The sequence below is a fragment of the Vulpes vulpes genome, chromosome 2, assembly GCF_048418805.1.
Source record: "Vulpes vulpes isolate BD-2025 chromosome 2, VulVul3, whole genome shotgun sequence".
Classification (NCBI taxonomy): Eukaryota; Metazoa; Chordata; class Mammalia; order Carnivora; family Canidae; genus Vulpes; species Vulpes vulpes.
The window spans coordinates 155438017-155455758 of NC_132781.1; the positions used below are offsets into that span (position 1 = coordinate 155438017).

At 46.5% G+C, this 17742-nt stretch overlaps 2 protein-coding genes across 3 annotated transcripts; both read right to left on the reverse strand.

The window, feature by feature from the left end:
• Nucleotides 1-792: 792 nt before the first annotated feature.
• Nucleotides 793-5310, reverse strand: RPL11 (ribosomal protein L11). 2 transcript variants are annotated; one of them, XM_026012436.2, is made up of 6 exons: nt 5195-5310; nt 4319-4469; nt 3073-3179; nt 2465-2596; nt 1304-1414; nt 793-871 (listed from the first exon to the last, which is right to left on the reverse strand). In XM_026012436.2, exons 1-6 carry the CDS (start codon nt 5198-5200, stop codon nt 842-844), a joined length of 537 nt encoding a protein of 178 aa, XP_025868221.1. In that variant the 5' UTR covers nt 5201-5310; the 3' UTR covers nt 793-841. The 2 variants fall into 2 exon arrangements, with proteins under 2 accessions (XP_025868221.1, XP_072606889.1); XM_072750788.1 differs by lacking the exon at nt 5195-5310 and adding an exon at nt 4547-4986.
• Nucleotides 5311-5936: 626 nt separating this feature from the next.
• LOC112930131 (elongation factor 1-alpha 1-like) lies at nt 5937-17135 on the reverse strand. The gene is made up of 7 exons (XM_026012410.2): nt 16990-17135; nt 14220-14399; nt 13828-14124; nt 10764-10914; nt 10421-10677; nt 9254-9488; nt 5937-7781 (listed from the first exon to the last, which is right to left on the reverse strand). The coding sequence occupies exons 1-7, from the start codon at nt 17131-17133 to the stop codon at nt 7660-7662; spliced, it is 1386 nt and encodes a 461-aa protein (XP_025868195.2). The 5' UTR covers nt 17134-17135; the 3' UTR covers nt 5937-7659.
• Between the last annotated feature and the right edge of the window lie 607 nt (nt 17136-17742).

Genomic DNA, 17742 nt, shown 5'->3' on the forward strand with positions numbered 1-17742 from the left:
TGAAAACTATGAACCACTGGCCAAATTATGTGTCTAATGGCCAGAGAAACGGTGGCTTCTGAATGTCATTGGTTCAGTGACAAGAGGCAAGAAAGTTCTATTCACATCAAAGGAAGAGCAGATACCAAAACACAAAATTAACCATTTTTGAGCACTATGTGCCTGATAGAAGTCTAAGTATTCTACAAGTATTAAACTGTTTAACTTTCTGAGGGCTATCTCTTGCCTCCATGATACAGATGAGAAAACTGAGGCAAAGATTAACTTGCTTCAGGTAACAGCGGATAAAAGGCAAGACAGGGAATCAAATCCAGGCAATCTGCCTCAAGGACCCTTCTCTTCTAGGCTCATATTGCCTAAACAACTCTACGTTCTCACTTTAAAAGAAAAGTCTGAACAGTTAAACCAAATTTAATCCCAAGCATCACACATTGAAGCCTGTGATTCCCTTCAGACACAAGTGCTAGTATAATCTCTAGTGAAAAGAATTACTGAAAACATGGAAGCACTGCTGCTCACCTTTAACCAAGGCTCTATATTCAAATCCCAGCCCCAATCATACCCTCCCCTCTAAAAATCAGTTTCCATGCGACTACTCCACCACCACAGCCTAACAAGGGTGTGGGGAGCACAGGCAATGCTGCAAAGCTCGGGCTTCAATCTGCCAGGAAACACTGGCATCCAAGGGACGACAGGGTTGTTACCAGCTATTCCCATCGAAGCTTTAAGTGGCTTGAGGTCCAGAGACTTGAATATGGCCAGGCTCCTTTCACAGAACACACAACAGTAACATACATTTCACTGAAAAGTTTTTATTGGCCTTTTGGATAGAAACGGGAATTTATTTGCCAGGAAGGATGATCCCATCATACTGAAAGAGAAGAGATTTTATTTTTTCACAACAGGAGGCAACAGCAAAGATGGCAGCAATGGCTAACATTTGAGAATTCACATCTGATACGTGAATTCAGCTCTGAACCCCACATCCCTTCTGTACTAAACAGGAAACTGGCCAGTTTTAACAACTGCTACACCATGCTGAACTGCACTATACCTTGAGAAAAGGGGGCTGTTAAAGCCATATTCCTCCCCTTCCAGTTACCTGCATGTATGGGGGTGGGGAGAAAGCCTGATACTGGCTGTTCAAGCCACCAACCCTGGAGGCCCATTTTGCCAAGGTGCCCAAATACTCCATTTTTAAAGAAACTACCCACCAAATGGTGCTGGATTTTGCACCCCCAAATCCCAACTCCATTCACCGACACCACATTCCACCAGTTCACCTGAGATAAATCAGCTTTACCTTCTGCTGGAACCAGCGCATGGCTTCCTCTTTGCTGATTCTGTGTTTGGCCCCAATGCAGCCTGTCCTGCGCTTCTTGTCTGCGATGCTGAAACCTGGCCTACCCAGCACCTGTCCCAGGAATAACCAACAGTCACCTAGCCAGCTCACAGTCAAGAGTAGACGGACAAGACTCACACACTGGAGGCTGATCTTCAAGAGTCACCTTGGTGGCCCAATGAATTCCGGAGCAAGACACCCATGATCTCAGGGTCTGATAAACCAGTTAGCAGCATCCTGGACAACACAGGTCTGCTTTGGAGGCTGGAACTTGCAGTACCTCCCCCCTTCCCTGCCCAACTTCCAAAGGTAGCTAAGGATTCTCCATCACTGCTCCCCAGTCTTCAAAGCCATTTTAAAGATGACATTAAAACAAAAAAAACAAAAAAAAAAAATCTTACTATAATACGTGCATTGTAAAACTTATTCTGAGAAGAACAAATAGTTGTTCTTCTCTTTTGCTGCAGTTCAAAGTGCTCCTTAAATGCTTGCTGTTCCCAAACTCCCTGTGAGCACCTACCTCTCCTCAGTGTTTGGATACTCAAATCTAATGAGGGTGCTGCCATGACTCAGGTTCCATACTAGTCAGGATTTCTGGGGTTTGTTATGTAGTTTTATGGTTGACAAATACGTTGCAGTAACACAACAATGGTCATTTTTACACTGAAATCCCTATCCTGACTGAGCAAACAGCCACATCACCAAACTCGCATCTATGTCCTCTGGATGGAAGCCACCCCATCCCCAGGGTCTAAGGGAAGGAGCTAGAAAAAAGTGGCCTCAGTACAGTCAACCCACACAACAAATACTGCACCAAAGCTCTCAAATTTTCAATTCAGTGGATGAACAGTCCCTTCACCCACCTATAAGCCATACTAGTGCTTGCTGAATGCTAAATTCTTAAACCTTTGCAATAGCAAGATCTCGTCTATCTAGTCCAGTGCTGTATCCCAACACCTGCCACACATGAGGTACATCTTCCCAAGGGGGAGAACACAAAGGTAGACAACACTCAAAGTTTCAATCCAACATTTGAACATCAAGATAGCACACACAAAATAAAGGAGTAGCAGATTCCACTCTTCTCACAGACCAGGAGTAGAAAAGACTAAATATTCATACCACATAGAAGTCCAGGCCGTAGATACCAATGCTTGGGTCATATTTGATCCCCAGATCGATGTGCTCCTGGATCCCAAAACCAAAGTTTCCAGTATCGGAGAAGTTATTTTTTCTTAACTCATACTCTCGCACCTAAGGAGACAAATGCAGCAATCATATCCCTCGTCAATTCAAATCCCCCCAAATTACTAGTTTAGTCCTCATCACTCAGCACCCCGAGATAAATTCAATATAATTTGATCATGAACCAAAATCTCATTTCCCCACGACACCAAATCACACCCCAAGATAGGAGTTTCTAGAGCTAAAAAAACAAAAACAAACAAACAAAAAAAAAACAGTTCATAGAGCTTTCCCAATATTTAAAAGGCATTGAAAAACCCAGAGAAATCATTCAAGAATAAAGTTTAAAACCTTGTTGAGTGCAGGAAACACCCTTTAGAGGTTCAAAAAATTTTCAAATAAAAAAAAATTTTTTTTTTCAAATTAAAAAAATATATCAAGGGACCAAAGACAGTGTACGAAGTATAACCACTGCCACTGTAATTATCTAGTTGTTAACACATAAGCTGGTGCTCTTTATTATCCCATGAGGGGATCAGCCTCACCTTTAGACCTTTCTCCAGGATTTCTTCTGCTTTGGCCCCACGGACTGTGCAGTGGACAGCAATCTTTTCATTTCTCCTGATACCAAAGGATCTAACCGTGTACCTAGCTGCAGGTAGGGGAAAACAAGGAGTCAGGTATCACACTCCCACTGCACTCACCTCCTCCCTAGAACATCATCTCCACAATTCTAAGACACATTAAATATCCACCCACATCCTAAGTGCTGGCATTCCTACCAGTGTCACCTACATCTGGTTTCATCCATAGCACAGAAAACAGATTTTTCAACTTCCAAGTCATTCAATCATACTTAAGCAATTAAGAGCTCAAAGTCACATCTAAGTCTCAGGACGGGCCAAGTTCACAGCCACCCAAAGAGGCCACTAGAAAGGAATATGGTCACTGTGTTCTAAAGAAAACAAAACATTATTGATAATTCTTTAATGTTATCCTCATGTTACAGATGAGGTTCTGGGAGGTTAACTTGCCCCAAATCACAGTTGGTAACAAAAGGCAGGATCTAAACCCAACAACGTGCCATACTGCATTATCCTAAAGCAAAGAAACTTAACGATGGTAGTGTCCACGCTGGGCTTAGTATGTAGCAGGCACTTCATACAATCTATTTTATTTTTCACAATCTTATTATCATCTCATTTAGGCAAATAAGGAAGCTGAGACCCAGAAAGGCTGAGGCCAGACCCGCAAATGATGGGGCCAGGATTTGAACCCAGTTGGCCTAGGCACAGAGCCCTTCTCCATGTAGCCTATAAATTCTCAGTGTGTCAATCAAACCAAATATCACCTACTGCATTCCTCATGTTTCTAACTTTACCCGGAAAAATCTCTACTTAGACTGGCCCTGGCTGAATCTCTGCTAACTTAAAGACCTGGTATTCCAACACCAAACCCGTCTTGAAAGGAAAATACTTTGGGATCCCTGGGTGGCTCAGCGGTTTGGCGTCTGCCTTCCGCCCAGGCGGTGATCCTGGAGGCCTAGGATCGAGTCCCACATCAGGTCCCTGCATGGAGCCTGCTTCTCCCTCTGCCTCTCTCTCTGTGTCTCTCATGAATAAATAAAATTAAATAAAACAAAGGAAAATACTTCTTGGGTAGCTCAGGATGGTGATGCTTTTTAAGGGGCATCAACTGTCACTTTCAAAACGGGCACTGAAGAGGCTGTATACCACGTAAATTAGGAGAGAACGTGCAGGGATGTTCTCTCCCCTGACGGCCACCACTGACCTTTGGAGAACACTGGGGTCTGGCCCGTGAGCTGCTCCAGCACCTTGGCCGCGCGGGTCAGTCTGTCTCCACTCTCCCCCACACAGATGTTGAGGCAGAGTTTGCGGATGCGAAGCTCCCGCATGGGGTTCTCCTTTTCACCTTGATCCTGCTGCAACGAGGGAAGCGCAGCAGTCAACACGCCACCCCGCCACAGCTCCGAGGCCCACATCTGCAGACACCGCCTACCTAGTTCTGCTCATCCCGGTTCCTAACGACAGCCTTACGGGCTTGCAAAGCATCGCGGTGTCTGTGCACCAGCTCGGAGCTGGGCTCCCCCTCCACGCCAGGAATGGACGAACAGACACTTGGGGCAAGTAGCGGGAGTTCGAACCCCAAGGGGCTCACGTCCCCGCTACAAAGCCGACGGGCAAGAAAACAGGGTTTAAACGCCGCTGAGGAAACAGGAAGCGCGTGGTTGGGCGACGTCCCCCATTCCTTTCGGAAGCAGCCCGGGGGGCAGAGGGCAGGCGCCCTCCTCGAGCGGAGGGACGGGCTGCGGCTCCCTAAGCACCCGGCAAGCCTCAAGTCCCCGGGACGGGGAACAGGTCCAGACGCCGTGCGCCAGCCCCTCCGTTCGCTCCGCTCGCCCTCCCCGCAGCGGACGCGCCGCGCTTCCGAGCCCTCCCGGCGGCCGCCCCCAGCCGGCTGAGGAGCGGGAGGGGAGGGGAGGGGGCAGGGTTCGGCTCCGCGGCCTCGGCCCGCATGGCTCTGCCAGTTCCGCCACGGCGAGCCTTACGGGCTCCCTTCTCCGGCCGCGGACGAGGCAGCTCCCGCCTCGGATGAAGGCGGATGGAGGCGGATGAAGAGAAGCAAAGCAGGGCCTCAACTACTCACCGCCATGGTGGAGAACAGGAAGAGAGGGCGAAGCTTCCGGCCCAGGGCCTTATGGGTCAGGAGGCGGGCTCTCTCCCCAGGCTGCCCCGCGGGCCGCGGCGGGCGGAGGGCGGGCGGCGGGCGGCGCGGGGCTCGGCGGGTGGGCGCCGCCCGGCCCCGGGGACGCGGGTTTTCCAAAAATAGTTTTTTAAAGCTCCCTGAACGGGCTTTTCCTTGAGCTTCCGGTCTCCACGGGCGCCCTTCCCTCCCACGGTCTCCGGACCTCGTGGTTCCTGGCGTGAACCGACTTCCAGAGCCACGTGAAATCAGTCGTGCAAACCGCCAAGTAGGAGATCCCCGGGGGGCTCAGCGGCTCAGCGCCGCCTTCCGCCCCGGGCGTGACCCTGGAGACCCGGGGTCGAGTCCCGCAACCGGCCCCCTGCACGGAGCCTGCTTCTCCCTCTGCCTCTCTATCATGAATAAAATAAAATCTAAAAAAAAAAAAAAAAAAAAAAAATCTTAAAAAATTTATTCGGTGACAATGTGAACAGTGGAATTTATAGTTAGAACAGAGGTGGCTGAAGAGCCCTGAGCTGTGGAGACGTGTCTAGACAGTCGTGCTCTAGCTAACCCAATACGCGACCCCGGCCAGGTTACTAATTAGACCCTCTTTGAGCCTCAGTTTTCCTCAGCTTTAAAATGGGTACCTAGACCATAGGAGATTGTTGTGAAAGTTAAATGAAGTAATTGTGTAGAGCACGCATAAGGGGTTACTCTTTTATTTTTTTTTTAATTATCTATTCATGAGAGACAAGAGAGAAGCAAGAGACAGGCAGAGGGAGAAGCAGGCTCCATCCCAGGATCCCCTGGATCACAACCTGAGCTGAAGGCAGACGCTGAGCCTCTGAACCACCCAGCTGCCCAATAAGGGATTTCTCTTAATATAAACCCACTATATCCAAGCAACCCCCTTCCCCCCCCCCAAAAAAAAAATGTTAGACATGGTGTATAATCGACAGTCATCCTGCACGCCCAAAGATGGCTTGCAGATTAGTCTGACAGACAAAGGCTCTGCTGGCTTCCCGGTTTACACTAATTCTCAGCAGCAGCACCGCAGGAAGAACCTGGCATTGAATCCACCAGTTTCTTTAACAGGAATAAATAGCCAAAGGACTTTGGTGGAAAAGGAGACAAGCCTCTCACTTCTACCATTATTCCCTTCTCCCATTGCTACAGGGGATGTTAAGCCCCCAGGTTCTCCTTGTTTCATCCAATAGGCACACATGGGACTTCTGGGAAGCAGGGCTGATAGAGAAGAGTAAAGAGACACTCCCCCCCAACACCCCCCAACCACACTTTTGATTTTCCTCCATCAGGCACCCACCAACTAGCCCAGAGCGGAGGCCTCAACCAAACCTCTGGGAGGAACAGAGCCAAGGGAGGGGCTGCTCCAAAGCTTGGAATAAAAAGCTCAGACTGCTGAATGCAACATATGACCTTGGATTTTCTTTGGCTATAAAGCATGTTTTTGGAATAATTGACAAAAATCTGAATCGGGTCTGCAGATTTCAGAACTGTATCCATGTTAGTTTAATGTCCTCTTTCTGATGACTTGACCTTGGTTGTATCAGAGAATATTTTTGGGTTTGAGAAATACACCTGTAGTATTCGCTGTAAAGGGCCATCATGTCTGTAACCTACTCTCAAATAAGGGGGGAAAATGTGGTAAGATTTGGGGAATCTGGGTGAAAGTTGCCTCTTGCAACTTTGTAACTCAAATTGTCAAACTGAAGTTAAAAAAAAAAAAAAAAGCAACCTGAGGGAACTATGTATCTAGAAAATATAAAAACAGTCTCATTCCCTTCCCCTCAACTTTTTTCAAACAGAACTTCCCAGAAATAGTACCTCCTTGCCTCCAGCTCGCACACCATGTTAATGAGAGTGGCTAATTACCATGCCCAGCAAGTACCAGCTCAAAGTTCAGCATCCCTTTGGAGGCAGATACTATATTGTTTTTCCATTTTACAAATGAGCACACAGAGAAGTTCAGTAACTTTTATAGACGCTATTCAAGTCAGGCAGTTTAGCACCAGAGTTCTGTTGTAGGAACTGAAGAGCTTGGCCAGGGCTAAAAGCTGCCCTAGACTTCCTCCTTTACACTTTTTCCTCCTCGTGACTCTAGCTCTCTGGTTCTTGCACCAGCCAAGCACCAGAAGGAAGCTGAGGTGTGGAATTAGACTGAGCAACCCACCTGCTTCCTCCTTGCTTACAGCATCGACGTCAGTAGAGGCAGAGGCAAAGACTTGGTGTGCTTTATTCCCATGCCTCAAACTCATCAGCAAAAAGAAAAGTGCATTAGCAGGGGTAGGTTTAAGATATTTTAGTCAAGAGAAGAGTTAGTCTAAGTCTCCTTGAGCTCTTCTTTTCCAGCCGTGGCTTCTTCTGGGCTGCCCTCTCTTGGAAAGGTCTAAAGTAGTCGTCACTACTCACTTCTTGGCTGCCTTTGTGGCAGACTTGGTGATTTTGCCACCAGTCGCTGCTTTTTTCTCCACAGCCTTGATGACCCCAACAGCCACTGTCTGCCTCATGTCACGAACAGCAAAGCGGCCTAGGACACAGGACATGAAGAAACAGGTGGAGAACACTAGCAGGGCAGGAGCTATTATAGGACACTGGCATGGGAGGTCAAGTAAGTGATACTCTGAATTATACATATAAGTGCATGCAATTATCTCAACAACTCAAAGTAGAGCTCATGATAGCTGTTTTGCAGTTGGGAAAACTGGGGCAAAGAAGCAGAAGGTCACTTTGCTGTGATGGTTGAAAACCCAGAATATCTCACCCCAGCACTTATGTTCTTAGCCACTGGACTGTCCTACTTCCATAAGTAAAGGTCACAGAGAAAACTTTGCTTTGGGTGCACCCACCCATACTAATGCTTCCAGCCTTCAAGCAACTAGCATCTTCTCTGTGCCCATCACAACAACTTGTAGGATGTATCTCATTTACACTCAACTGTGAATCTAGCAATTGCTTCTCCTGGGGGGTACTTGAGTGCTCGAAGTTAGAGACTTCAAGTTGTGGAGGGCAAGGCTTTGGCATCTGGTTTCAACCTCATAGTATTTTTGTCAGATGTAGAAAGAACCAAACCCACTTTGCAAGATTCCTGTGGCAGCCTCTGTGGCCCACCTCTAAAATTTTGAAATTCACCCCCTTCCCCATTAACTGGGAGACCCTGATGGCAGGGACTTCTTGGTTTATAAATATCATCTAGCACTTTTATATATTGCCTACTCCCTATATATGAATTTTGAATATTCTAGATTAATTGTTCAGACCTAACCATGTATAATCTACTTGGAGGATCTAAGACTCCTAGGCTGCAGCCTTGACCTGGTGAATCTATCAGGGTCTGAGCCTCTGGATTTAATAGGGTCCATCAGTGGTTCTGATTATCTACCAGGTTTGAAAACCACTGCACTGGAGGATAAGAAGGAAAAAGAAAATCCCTACTAATCTCTGCTCTGTTCACCTCTTCTAGATCAGGGTTTCTCAAGTTGATGTGCATCCCAATTACTTGGGGGTCTTGTTAAACTGCACATTTGACTTCAGCAGGTCTGAAAATGGAGTCTGAGGTTCTTCATTTCTAACCACCTCCCAGAGGATGCCTGTGCTCCTGGTCCACAGACCATACTTGGAGTACAAGTCTCTGAAGTGGCCCCTGCCTTGCTTGTGACACTACGCAAGCACTTTCCCTTTTTTGGGCTCCTCTAATCTGGAACTCTCGTCCTTCTGACAGGTTTTTTTTTTTTTTTTTTAATTCATATATATATAGAGAGAGGCAGAGACACAGGCAGAGGGAGAAGCAGGCTCCATGCAGGGAGCCCGACGCAGGACTCAATCCTGGGTCTCCAGGATCACACCCCGGGCTGCAGGCGGCGCTAAACCACTGCACCACCGAGGCTGCCCCTTCTTACAGGCTCTACAACCTGGCTTGGGTGTGACACATTGGCTAACTTACTCCCTGGAGCCAGGAGGAGGAAGGGGCAGCTCCAGTAGCCAGGTGCTATCAGGACTTACCAAGGGGCGGATACTCTGAGAAGCTTTCCACACACATGGGCTTTCGTGGAATCATCTGAACGATGGCGGAGTCCCCAGACTTGAGGGCTTTGGGATGGTCTTCCAGCTTCTTGCCTGAGCGCCGGTCAATCTTCTCCCTGAGTTCTGCAAACTTGCAGGCAATGTGGGCCGTGTGGCAGTCCAGAACTGGTGAGTAGCCAACTGCAATGCTGCCAGGGTGGTTGAGAATGATCACCTGGAACCCAGAGTGGGATGGGAGCAGAGGGAGAGCTTTAGCCAAGCATCCTCCAAAGGAAGTAGCCCTAATCAGCTGACGAGTCAGGCATCTTGGACACACTTCAAATTATAGTGAGCATCTGAACATTTATATAGTATACCAAATTCTGTCCTAAGTATATCTCATGCATTCCAATTTAATTTTCATAGCAGAGAGACTGAGTAATTTACCCATGATGAAGTAGCAGGGAAGCGGTAGAGCTAGGGATGAGTGATATAAAACCTACATACATACGTGTAATTTATGTTCTGCTTTCCCCCCACCATTTAGAAAAATGCATTGTAATAGCTAACTAACTTGTTAGGTGACCTGTTGGTCCCGGGTCAGCTGTTTTACATATCATCACCTCATGTAACTCTCCAAGGCTCACTGTGAGGTAGTGCCAGCCTCCACACGCAGAAGTAAGAATGTGCCAGACGTTGCCTTCAGAACAGCTTTCACATTCTAACTCTGGGCTGAGGAAACACCCAAGAGCTCTAACACAAGGATTCCCAGGTCCCACCCAAGTCTACTGAATCACTCCCCAGAACCATTAGGAAGAATGTTAGGGATCTGCATTTTTGTTTTTGTTGTTCTTGTTTAGGAATCTGCATTTTTGAAACACTTCCCAGGTGATCTAATCCACCTGGCTTGAAAACTACTGCTTTAAGGCATCAAGACCATACTGTGGAATAGCAAGATCATTGAACTGCATTGTTTTGTTAAAGAGCAAAATAGCAAATAAGCTGCATTCAGGATTCTAGGGCAGTCTGACTCGACCCACACTGCTGCTCAAGGGCCCAGCATGGATCATATGCTCAGTACTCACTTCCTGAATGATCCACTGAGCCACTCTGCTTGTAGGACAGGATGACTGTCTCAGGAAACACCCCTTAAATGGGCCTCCTCACCTGGGAGATGAAGCTCGCCACTTCTAAGGGCGGATCATTCTTGCTGTCTCCTGCCACGTAGCCTCGCCTGATGTCCTTCACTGACACATTCTTCACATTAAAGCCCACATTGTCTCCAGGCAAGGCCTCAGCCAGGGCCTCGTGGTGCATCTCTACAGACTTGACCTCTGTGGTGATGTTGCAGGGGGCAAAGTTCACCACCATGCCTGGCTTGAGGTAGCCTGTTTCCACCCGGCCCACGGGCACGGTGCCAATGCCTGGGGGGACAGAGCAACCAGACCTGTCAGCAGCCAGACTTCAGTGAGCCCCCAACACCAAGGACCCCCACACAGCATGTACTCACCCCCAATCTTATATACATCCTGCAGAGGCAGCCTCAGGGGCTTGTCCATAGGACGGGCAGGGGGCATGATGGAGTCCAGTGCTTCTAGCAGTGTCATACCTACTATGTTTCCTTCCTTCCTGGTGATCTTCCAGCCTTTAAACCAGGACATCTGGAAAAGCCACCAAACACGCAGCTTGCTTAGGCTCAAGGGAGCCTGTCCCAGATGCCAACGTGTATTTAACATTGGACCTCAAGCGATTTTTTAATGTATTCTGAGCCTCAGCTTCCTCATCTATGAAACAAATATCACCACCTACTTTGCAGGCTCAAGTAAAGACACAAAAGACCACACATAACCCACCAAGCACAATGTTTGACATGTGCTACACACCCACTAAGTGATGGCAAGGTGTTGCCCCTCATTTGAGCCAATATTCTTAGGAAGCAGAGATTTCTTGAATCTGATTAGCCCTTAGGCCTCATTCTATCTGTTGATTACACAGGAGAAGCAGAGAAAACATGCAGCACAGTTAAGTAAGCATCAGGAATGAGAATGAAAACAATATTCAAATACCCTAACATTTATACCTTGTAAAGACTAGATGTTCCCCAACATCTTAGGCAAGGGCAGCATTATTGAGCATAAGTCCTTCTAGAAGGACAATCTTAAGGATAATAGTTCATTATATACATGTCTTTTAAGTAGATACTTCTCTAAAAACCTTGGCCAAAGCTCATCAGAGACATCATATTTGCCTTCAGAGATATATCAGTTAACTGGAAATCCAGTTGGCTCCTTTCTTTGGACCAACTTCCCACTCAAACACCAGCCTCATCCATGAGGATAAGTTATTCTATTAGTTTGATGAACTTAGCAACTAACTTGGCTCTATGCCAACTCAGAGGCCTGAATAAGCATACAAGGTCAGCATCTTCCCTGTCTTAAAAGTGGGGAAACTGAGGTCTCTGATATTACAGGTATTTCTTGAAAGCAGAGGCTGAACCCTAAATCTACTATCTAGTCCACTGACTGCATACTTTGTTCTTTTGCATCTAGAACATACTAGATGCCTAATGAATACCCACAGGGACAGAAGAATGAAATCTCCTTATTTCACTAGCTGAACTCTGGGAAATTCTTGGGAAATGGGCATCAAACTTCAGGTTTTTATTCTACTGTCATTTTAGAAGGCCCCCTCCTTCACCACCCAATATAGAGTAACTCTCTCATACTGTGCCCCCTTATCCTTATGTTTTTCTTAGCACTTGTCATCATCCACTGTATTACTACTGCTCCCAGAAGACCCCAGTGCCATGAGCAGAGTTGCATCTCATTCGCTACCACGTCCTCAGCACCAAGGACAGGGCCCCTCATGGAAATACTGAAGTACCACACAAATGAACACACTGCCAGTGGTAGTTCTATCTTTCCCAGGAACAGTTGGGCAATTTGTATCAGAAGACTCCAGGATAATGCCTACCCTTTGTTTCACCAGGAACTTACTCTAACTAAATGATGGAGGACGCATGAAGGATTTGTTTATCAAGATGCTTACAGCAGTTTTTAATAAAACTAGAAACACTATTCTTAGAAGCTGGTGACCTTGGGTTATTAACTACACTATAAGTTTTCTTATTTTATTTATTCTAAAATTTGTTTATTGATCTGAGAGACACAGAGACAGAGAGAGAGAGAGAGACATAAGCAGAAGCAGAAGCAGGCTCCATGCAGGGAACCCAATGCGGGACTCGATCCCAGGTCTCTAGGATCAGGCCCTGGACCAAAGGCGGCGCTAAACCGCTAAGCCACCAGGGCTGCCCAGTTTTCTTATTTTATATGGGAATAAAATGCCTTCTTCATGGGGTTCTGTGCATCTAAAGCGTTCAGTCTGGTGTCTGGTACATAGCAATTTCTCAATGCCATTTCACTTAATAGTGGATATGGCTACACAATCTATTGTAACTCTGATCTACAATATAAAACACTAAGTATTCAACATATTTAAATGGCAAAGAAAATTTCAAAAAGTTTCATAGAAAATTACATACAGTGTGAGTCCAGCTGTGAACATCTAGAAAGAACTGCGTGGAAACTAGGTTATCTATAAGCTATGAAGTTTATGCTTCATATCTGTATCAAAGGCTTATTGCAAAAATGTTAGACATTACTTTTATAATCAGGAAAAGATTATGCTATATACATGGAAGAAAGGGCTAAGAATCTTCAAGTCAGTTGTGGAAAAAGGTGGGCTTTAGGCAGTAGAGTAGTAAGGGATAGCAATTAACATTTGAGCACCAACTGTATACATGAACAGATTCCCACGTGGAGTCTCTCATTTAATTCTTATAGTCCCTTTTTTTTTTTTTTTTTTTTAATTCTTATAGTCCCTTAAAGTGAGTCCTAACACCCAGAGTACTATTTCCTCTCTTACCCCTTTACTGTGGGCAAGGGAAAAAACTGGGGCTTCACCAGGTCTGATGCCAAAGTTAGAATTTCTTTGTAGGGAGACACTCATTTAAGAATTTTAAACCCTGTTAGATTCTGGGATCCATGAGCACAGTGAGTATATCTTAGACACATTTTTTTTTTAATTGTTAGACACATTTATATTGCCCCCACACTTCCTAACCTGCCTAGAGAGGTAGCTTAGATACTGTGAGCATGGACGAGAATTCCAGACTCTGCTGCACTGCTCAGTAGAACTTTCTGCAATGATGGAAATATTCAGTAACTTCACTGTCCAATGTGACAGGCACATGTATTAGCTACATTTCAAGTGCCCAGCAACCACCACAACTAAGGAACTGAAATTATTTGATTTAAATTATTAAAGTTAATAGCTACATGTAACTAGCTATGACATTGCACAATGCAGCCCTATGCTTACTAGTTGTGTAGTCTTGAGTAACGTCTGTTCATCTGAAAAATGGGGATCAAATCATGTACCCATGGGGATGAAGACCCTTCAAAGTGATTGGCCCATAAGCAAGCTGTAAATCCTGGATATTGTATTCTTGAAGAAACTCAAAGATTTGAGTGGGAATGTTGCATTTAATTAGCCCTGTCCTGGTCAGCTCTCACCTTGGTGCTTGGTTCTATCATGTTGTCCCCATGCCAGCCTGAGATGGGCACAAAGGCGACAGCCTCAGAGTTGTAACCGATCTTCTTGATATAGGCCTTCACCTCCTTGCTGATCTCCTCAAAGCATGCACTACTGTAAGGAGGCTCCGTGATGTCCATCTTATTGACTGCCACGATGAGCTGCTTCACGCCCAGTGTATATGCCAGCAGCACGTGCTCACGGGTCTGCCCATTCTTGGAGATGCCAGACTCAAACTCACCTACACCACTTGCCACAATCAGCACAGCGCAGTCTGCCTGGCCCAGGTGACAGAGGGAAGAAGGCCCAACTCAGATTTGGCTTGGGACACCCACTGGCAACCCCCAAAGAGCCAAGACAACTCTGGGTGTACCTGTGAGGTGCCTGTGATCATGTTCTTGATGAAGTCACGGTGACCTGGGGCATCAATGATGGTGATGTAGTATTTCTTGGTCTCAAACTTCCACAGGGAGATGTCAATGGTGATGCCACGTTCCCGCTCTGCTTTCAGCTTGTCCAGAGCCCAGGCATATTTGAAGGAGCCTTTGCCCACCTGGGCCAGGAGTAGAAGGAAAACCGCAGTGTCACCTCTAATATCCAAAGCTGCCCATCAACCAGGAAGGAAGTTCCCAAATGAATGGAGAGTCAGAGGAATGGTAACAGGGCAGTGAATGGTAAGGCCTTTGAATTTTTCAAACAATAGTATTTATTACTTATATAATTAAGTTTTTCTTTCAGAGCTGGTTTTAGAGTCAGAGTGACCCAGGGCCAAGTGACAAAGTGTCTAGGCGGACATATGGACCTGGTACAGGGTCAGCAAGCCCTCAAATCAGTAATAGCAAATGCATAAATAATGCTGACCACATACCTGGTGCTGTTTTAAGTACTTACCATGGGTTATCTCATTCAATCTCACAACAACTTAGCAAAAATTTTATCATCCTCATCTTGCAGACAAAGTAACAGAGAATTAACTGACCAACCCAAGATCATCTGATGAATAAAGAGCAGAGTCAGGATTTGAACCCCAAAGCATCAGACTCAAGTTCAAGCTCTTAACCACTACCCTCTGCTAAATGGTATCTATGACTGATTGCTAGCCTGGGGAGGATGGGCTGCTTTCAGCACTGGTAAAAACGAGGCTACCAAAAATGGGTAGCATATTCAAGTTAACATGCTGGTCTGGGGTATACTCTACCACTTGCCAGCTCAGGGGTCCTGAACATCTATTCGTTTCAGCTCTAATTAGAGGGCAGAGTAGAGAAAAGGAAAGACTGGAGACCAGGCGGCTTCCTCAAGAACACCAATTAGTTTATTAAGATATAAACTAGGTGTCCTAACTTTTGCTACTGTAGGAACTTCTATTTTATGAAGTACATTATAATTTAGAATATTCACTAGATAAGCAGCTATCAAAGAATGGTCCAGGGACCCTGATACATTTTAGAGTTTGTGTGATCAAAACTATTTTTTTTATCAAAACTATTTTTATAATGCAAAGATATTATTTGCCTCTTCCCTCTCTCATTGTCTCATCATTGTGCAGTGGTGTCTTCCCAAGGCTACATGACCAGTGAAATCACAACAGGTTGATTACAGAGGCAGATGAGAATCCAACTGTCTTCTATTAAACCAGACATTAGGGAACCCTGGGTGGTGCAGTGGTTTAGCTCCTGCCTTTGGCCCAGGGCCTGATCCTGGAGACCTGGGATTGAATCCCACATCGGGCTCCCGGTGCATGGAGCCTGCTTATGTCTCTGCCTCTCTCTCTCTATCATAAATAAATAAAAATTAAAAAAAAATAAATAAAACACTGTCATTGAATTTCTATTAAAAAAATAAATAAACCAGACATTAAACCTATCAACAAAAATATAAAACAACATCATCCTCCCAAGGTTTTGTTTTAGAAAATAAATATTTTTCATACACAAAGTGATACTTATGTTAATACATGGAGTGTATTACTATTATTTTTAAGTGATTTAGGCATTTTTAAACCTCAGTTTTCATTTCAAATACCATAAATATATAGATTTAATTTACATAAACTAACTCTTTGGGGTGCCTTTAAGAATGCAAAGGGAAAAAAAAAGAGTGCAAAGGGTTCCCCACATCCACGTCCCTGGATTCCATTCATTACTCTCCATGCCCACTGCTGCTGCCTGAGCCCAGGCCACCATCCTTGCTCCCATGGCCAACAGCAACAACCTCCCAGCTGGCTTCCTAGCTCCTAGAGTTGGGCCCTTTGGCCTGTTCTCTCCATGCTGCAATGTGCCTTCCTAAAAAGATCTTGCCTGGGACCCCTGGGGGACTCAGCGGTTGGGTGTTTGCCTTTGGCTCAGGGCGTGATCCTGAGATCGAGTCCCACATCAGGCTGCCTGCATGGAGCCTGCTTTTCCCTCTGACCATATCTCTGCCTCTCTCTGTCTCTCATGAGTGAATAAATCCTTAAAAAAAAATCTTGCCTGATTCCCATCACTCCCATGCCTGAAATCCTTTAGCTGCTGCAGAGAAAGTGGTCGGGCTGTTTAGCAGGGCACTCGAGGCCACTGTCCCCTGTCCTACCAGGCAACAACTCTGCATCTCAGATGCTGTTCCAGTTTCCTTGTGGCTCATGGGCACCTGTCCCACTTCCTTAAGGCTCAAAGGAAGTCCCTTCTTGGAATCCTTCAAGGCCTCTCAGGACATGTTCATTGTCCAGGACCTAGGCTCCTACAGCACCCATGCTATTACCGAACTTATGGTGTGATAGGAGAGTGTGTGACCAGGAGTTGCTTGCACCTACTATGTATCCATGGGGGCTACCCTAAGATCCATGTTAGATGCATGAAAAATCCTTTCCCCTCTTTTAAATGCCAGCTTTAGCTCCTGAGATACAGCGTGGCATCTGCATCACCCTGGGATTTAAACCTTGGCACCATCCTCAGGCAAGCTGTTTAACACCACTAACCTCATCTGTCTCACCTGGAAAATGGCAGCCACACCACCTGCCTGACTTGAGTGAGAGGGAAAGCACCTACCAGCCCAGCAGGTGCTCAGCAGAGGCGAGCAGTCTCCTCCCCCACAATGAGGCATCCCTCCCAGGGAAGCCAAGGCTAGGAAGGAGGGCTGGGGGTGGGGCTCAGATAGAGCAGTCTCACCTCTGAGGCCTCCTTCTCAAACCGGTCGATGGTCCTCTTGTCAATGCCTCCACATTTGTAGATGAGATGCCCTGTTGTTGTGGACTTGCCGGAATCCACATGGCCAATAACCACAATGTTGATGTGGGTCTTCTCTTTGCCCATGCTAGGAGCTGCTCAGGGAAAAGACGGGTATGCTCAGAGCATGAATTGACCACCTCCTGTCCCTAATTCATCTTCTTTGGGACTGGGCCAGCTGAACCACCAGAGGGTGAGGCAAGAGGAAAACAGTTGGCCAGGAGGGCAGAGAGGGGGCCTCTCCAACACCTCACACCTGAGGATGCTCTGGTCTTTTCCCCAGCCGTAAGGAGGAAGTGCCTACCTCCAAAGCCAGGAGAAACCCCTCACGCCTGGAACAGACCAACCGGGCAGTGGGCCCCACCCACCCCCTTTTACAAACATCTCCAGCCCATCCTTCAAATCCCTTGTTCCTACTGGCCCACTGGCCCTGGGATACATGGGAAATACACAGCACCCTTCTGACAGGGGGTGGTCTCTCCCTCTCCAGGTTGGGAGGAGAATGAGGCTGCTGCCCACCAAATGGAGGCTCCTCTGGGCTTTTTACACAAGTCCTTCCTGGTCCTTTCTCAGCCTCACAAACTGCATGGATTTATCCCCGTCTCCAGCTGCTTGCATATGGCCTGTGGCAAACCCTGAGTTTGGGAAGTGAGTGCAGAATGACTCCTAAGCCTTCAGGCCCTGAACCCCATATGA